The sequence below is a fragment of the Rutidosis leptorrhynchoides genome, chromosome 6 (genome assembly GCF_046630445.1).
Source record: "Rutidosis leptorrhynchoides isolate AG116_Rl617_1_P2 chromosome 6, CSIRO_AGI_Rlap_v1, whole genome shotgun sequence".
Lineage (NCBI taxonomy): Eukaryota > Viridiplantae > Streptophyta > Magnoliopsida > Asterales > Asteraceae > Rutidosis > Rutidosis leptorrhynchoides.
In genome coordinates this window covers 53,830,149-53,836,001 of record NC_092338.1, presented here as the reverse complement: position 1 = coordinate 53,836,001, position 5,853 = coordinate 53,830,149, and the positions used below count along the sequence as shown (strand labels likewise).

Sequence of the window (5,853 nt, the reverse complement as noted above, 5' to 3'; positions counted from 1 at the left end):
TGCGCGACGCAAACGCCAAGATCCTCGAACACTATACGATTCTGTAGCACCATACAACCCAACTTTCAAGTGCGAACCACATCCCTATCGTCAGCAAAAATGGCGAATCCGGCCATCACTGGTTCCGACAAGAAATTAATCACCCACGTCATCTTTGACATGGACGGCCTTTTGCTCGGTTAGAATACTTTCACAACCTTCATCTCCATTTATCTGAACCTTTTTATTATTAAATTAAAACTAAATTATGATTTCAATTTGGTGCTAATACTTGGCCAACTATTTACTTAATATTTGCTTAGTTGATTGTCTTTTGTACAATTGTATTCAGATCTATTATTATTGGTAAACGCGTGTAGATAGTTCAGGTTGTAGTATTTTATAAATTGATCAATGCAGTATCTTTAATAGGTTTTTGTTAAGTTTCTATTTGTTTATTTGAACTGATGGCTATTAATCATTCGTATTTTAATTTTGGTTGTGTCATTTATTGCTAATCATGTTGCTGCATACTTTGACTTTTAGGTCAAAGCTTAGCCCGGTTTGGCTCACGGAATTCAATGGAATTTTGAAGGTGTCTAAATTCAATTCCAATTCCGCCAGAATTCCATTGGATTCCGTAAGCCAAACGGCGCCTTAGTTTTCACACAATCAGATCCACATTGAATTGATACGTATTTATTATACAACTGTGCTCATCTGTACTACTCTGTAATTGTGTATTGAGTTTCATGTCGTTTCATTCATCTCATTAGAATGTATAGAAATCGATAAATGGAAAGAATAACATCAAATGTTGTGTTGGCAGATACGGAGAAATTTTATACAGAAGTTCAGGAGATTATACTTTCAAGATACAACAAGACGTTTGATTGGTCACTAAAGGCAAAGATGATGGGAAAGAAAGCAATCGAGGCTGCACGCGTGTTTGTTGAAGAAACCGGAATTAGCGATTCGCTTACAGCTGAAGACTTTTTAGTAGAACGAGAAGCTATGCTGCAGGGAATGTTTCCCACAAGTGAGCTCATGCCAGGTACGCGACGTTTAAATCATCATCCATAGACACTATTTACTAGATTACTTTAAAACCTTGGATGGAATTTATGACATTAAAAAAATACTCTTGTGAACCATGGTTGCAAACGGAGGTTGCAGCGGCCGATGAGGCGGTTTTATGACTAGCGCGTCTCGTTTCGCCCAAAAACGTCTAATTAGTCGGTTGTCTATCCTTAATCTAGTGTAAATGAAAGTCCCAACCCCATTTAAAAATTAGCCGGGAAAAACACCGACTTACATAGTATCCCTTACAGATAAATTAATAAATACACTATACTTGTGAAAAACATTATAAAAGACTTATATATTCGGAGTATTTAAACTAACATAGTAACACCACGTCATCTTATTTGTAAAATATTTATTTTTAAAATATATATGTTGAAAATGTTTGTGTGAAATATTTATATTTAAAATAAAATATTTTTATTTAAAAGTCAACATTGGTCAACATCCATCTCGACCTTTCAAGGTCCTGACCGACTCGTCTCCGTCTTGCATCTTTTTCAACCTTGCCGTGAACTGAAAACAACTCTTATATTGTCGTGTTTATGATTTGAGTACTTTCACATTACTGTTTGCCTTGTTATACTCACATTTGTTTGTGTCTGTATCACTATGGGTTTCTAACATACATATCATCATTGTTTTTCAACTTCCGAAAATTTCAATTACCAATTGTAGGTGCGGGACGTTTAGTCAAGCATTTACATGCTACAGGAGTGCCGATTTGTGTTGCAACAGGGTACGACAAAGCTTTTAGCCATCCTTTTTTTTTTATATATATAATAACATTAACATTAACATCTGTATGTGATTTCAGCACTCATAAACGACACTTTGCACTGAAAACTCAAAAACACGGTGATATATTTTCATTGATGCATCATATCGTGATGGGCGATGATCCAGAAGTTAAACAAGGCAAACCGTCACCTGATATATTTCTAGCCGCTGCCAAAAGATTTGAGGTCTATCGATTTTTAAAGACTGCTTATATAACATTACTAATATCATATTCATATAATCGTTGACAAAAGTTTTCTAAATCTTTGGAAGAAACAGGGTGAATCTGTAGATCCTTCAAAGATTCTTGTTTTTGAAGATGCACCTTCAGGTGTTCTTGCTGCCAAGAATGCTGGAATGTAAGTGTTCTAACCCATGCAAGAAAGCCACATGCTTTGACCCATTACTTGACTATTTGACCCACCCATTTTCTCACCTCCAAATTTTGTTAATAAACACAATGTAGGTCTGTAGTTATGGTTCCAGATCCAAGACTGGATGCCTCTCTCCATGAAACAGCGGATCAAGTCCTGAGCTCACTGTTGGAATTTAACCCAGCCGAGTGGGGCCTACCTCCATTCACGGATTCGTCAACCAAATAAGGTGACACAAATTGCTTCAGAAAACGCCCTTTATTTCACTTGTCGTATTCTGAAAGCAGAAAAGTGATATCTCAATTGATTATTCACATCGATTTGATACGCTTGTTATAAGCTACTACAATGTTGGAACACATTGACCAAACTCGGTGCATTTTATTCTCTTTGTACCTTTCTTCTTGTTAGCTACTATGAAACTATCATTTTTTATGTTCTTTGCAGTAAGCTTGGTATTATCACCTTTTTGTAAGATCATATCGTTTTTCCATGTTCGGTATAAATACTTTGGTGCAACTGTCATTCCGGTGATCCACACATATTTAAAATGCCAGTCTGGATAGTTATAATCACTATTGTAAAAAACCTTATTACTCACCGATTAATCCTTGATTACTTATTTTTTAGAGCAATCCGTTCCGATTTTTCAAAATCCGTTTAATTAATCGGTCTACGTCGATTAAAGGGTCAAAATCGAATTTGGTAATTAAAGTCCCTTAAACTCAAAATTAGTCAACATTTTAACATGAATCTAAACAATAATTTTAGTCTTTGAACAAAATGAACAATTTTACACAATTATGTTAAATTAAACGTTTATGTTTATGGTTTTTTTTCTATATTTACACATAGTTTTGAAATTTAATACTTTAATGTATAAAGTACATTCCGATTAATCTCCGAATTGCCGATTACTCCTTCAAAAGTCCCGAACGATTAATCTTCGAATAGAGAATTTTGCAACCTTGGTTATAATTGCTATGCCCATTGTAGGATTTGAAACTTTTGATTTGATTTTTATAATCTCTAATAATGTAGTTGGCTTTTAGAATTTATAGGAAATAATAATGGATAAGGTTTTTCCTTGTTTAGACTACAACGAGTATTTTTATGTACATGGCCTAACCGAGTTATCTCGTGACCGTTTCTGACCCTTTATTGGTGAAGATGTAATTCGGACCTTAGATCATACGTTGTATCTAGATTAATGGCGGAAACACTAATTAGAATGAGTCGAATACGTATTAGACTAACGGGATCGAATTAACCAATGAATAATTGATAGAATCGATGCCTAAGACTGTGTATTCGGTTGGTAAGGGTTTTGGGACGATTAGCAGCAAGTAATTCGACGGCCTAAGGGTTTATGGTGTGTAACCTAACACAAAACCACGAAACCCGTATTTATACTAAATACAGTGACCATCGGCCGGTGGTCGGGGACCTTCAGCCGATGGTGACAGTCCCTCGACCGATGGTCCCTACCATCGGTCGATGGTCTTGAGCAGCCAACCGACTGCTTGACCTATTCACGACATTATACTAAGCATCATAAACACAAAGTATAAATGTCCACGTACATATATGACTGAAATATCAAGTACATAACAAATAGAACAATAAACGTAATAGAACTCGGGATTTATGCACCAACAAACTCCCCCTAAGACCTAGTTCTATTCCATAAGTCTTCAGTCATCATACGGATCGATCACCATGTTGTTCAAGTAGCACAGCTTAGCCACTTTAACATACTGTTCAGCCTGTACCCTGTTTTCACGACGATAAAGCATACGGTTATAGTACAAAGTAAAAATATCAGCTTCGGTACAGTTCCTTAACCAGATCGGATCCAACACACGAATACAATCGATATCATCTTCCTTCAGCTTATCTAAAACAATCACAGCTTCCTCAGAACGATCATCATAAAACCACCAACGAAATCTCTGACTCCAATTCTGCGGCAATTTTCTTAACGGAACCTTCTTCATAGTCTTTGCCGGCTTATACTTCAAAATTTGTCGAGATACTCCACTAACAGGATCAACCCTGTACTTAATCCTCGGATACTGTGGTCTAAAATCCTTCCAGTTATTCGAATTGTACGCGATTCGAATTTTCTTAACCAACAATGATGAGCGATCGTTCATTCCACAATACAACATCTTTAACCTGGCAATCTGCATAAGCTCAAAATACGGCAGTGACTTGAACTCATGACCATGTTTGATGTAATCAACTCCAAACTCTCGTTTAATTGCAAACATGTTGAATTCTTCAATGTATGCCCAGGCCAAGATCCTTCCTTTCGCACCTTTCCTCAAATTTATCATCTTCAAATACTTTGGCTCAAGCTTCGGTTTTTCACAATACTTTCGAATCCTCAAGATATCACGCCAGTCAGTTTCTAACTTCGCAGCAACCTCATCATTATACTTGACTGGCAAGAACCCTTCAGGCAAAACCTCAGTTCTCTCTTTCTCTTTACACCTTCGATTCAAAACTTCGTCATCTGTTCTAAATAACTCCTCAAAACCAGGAAGATCTTCATTCCTATCATTCATATACGTAGGATATTCTTCAAAAGTAACATCTTCCATTAAACCATCAACTTCCCCATCATCGATATCCTTAGAAATCTCAGGGCCAAAAGAATCATCCTCTGATGGAGGATCATCGGACTGTGCGTCAGCAGCTTTAGCTTCTTCTTGCTCTAGACGCACCAGCTCGTCCAGCTCAGCTCTGGTGAAGTTGTGAGGGATCTCCCCCTCCTCTAAATCATCATAAACAACAGAATGCTTGAGCTCATCCTGTTTAGACAAGAATTCACTAAAACTATAATCAATTTGTAAAGGAATTACTGACAGTGCTGTTTCTTTTGAAGTACCAGGAGCCACCACCATTTGAACATCAGTTTCTCCTTCTGGCAATTCAACCAGATCAAACTTCTCTTCCCAAGCAGTAATCCTAGCCAAAGCCGACTCTGCCACCTTTCTAGCTTCAGAAGCTTCTTTCTTTGCAGCAGTTAACAACAATGATTGATCACCAACTTTCTTCTGTAACAAATCAACCTGAGTTCTCAACCTAGTAACATCCTCAGTTTTCACACGATTCTCTTCTCTCAACTCCTCCACTTTCGCATCCATATCCTTCTTCATTCTCAGATTATCAGCCATAGCTTGAACATACAAATCATTCAGATTCTGAAGCGCAGATGAACTAACTCCTCCTTCTGCTCCTGTATGTGGTGCCTCCGGAGTTGGAGTAGACACAGTCTCTTGAGACAATTGTTGAACAATTGGCGGTGATTGATGTTGCGGTTGAGTTTGTTGCCGTGGCTGACTTTGTTGCTGTTGTTGACTTTGTGCTTGAGTAGGTGCAGTTCTTTGTGTAGCACCTGTAGCAGAACCACCTGGATTCTTCAAAACCAACTTAAACCTCTTGCTCGGTCTCATCTTTGTAGAAACCTGAGAACCTTCATCTTCTACCAGACGTCTCCTCTCACCTCTAGGAGCTTCTTCACCAGTACCAGTATTAACATCAACGGGCTCATCAGCCAAACCTCCAGTACCAGAACCACCTATACCCTGAGTATTCATCGGCTGATCAACCTCTTCATCACTGTTTGCTA

General features: G+C 37.7%; 1 protein-coding gene across 1 annotated transcript; it reads left to right on the top strand.

The window, feature by feature from the left end:
* LOC139853276 ((DL)-glycerol-3-phosphatase 2) lies at positions 1-2,719 on the top strand. Its single transcript, XM_071842648.1, has 6 exons — positions 1-178; positions 809-1,033; positions 1,741-1,801; positions 1,880-2,027; positions 2,122-2,201; positions 2,309-2,719. Exons 1-6 carry the CDS (start codon positions 100-102, stop codon positions 2,442-2,444), a joined length of 729 nt encoding a protein of 242 aa, XP_071698749.1. The 5' UTR covers positions 1-99; the 3' UTR covers positions 2,445-2,719.
* The last annotated feature ends 3,134 nt before the right edge of the window (positions 2,720-5,853 follow it).

Bases quoted from the DNA above. Each gene is read 5' to 3' on its own strand.
- LOC139853276 (XM_071842648.1), top strand. From the start codon at position 100: ATGGCGAATCCGGCCATCACTGGTTCCGACAAGAAATTAATCACCCAC. The intron at 1,034-1,740 runs GTACGCGACGTT...TACCAATTGTAG, and splicing joins CACAAGTGAGCTCATGCCAG to GTGCGGGACGTTTAGTCAAG. The intron at 1,802-1,879 runs GTACGACAAAGC...ATGTGATTTCAG, and splicing joins CCGATTTGTGTTGCAACAGG to CACTCATAAACGACACTTTG.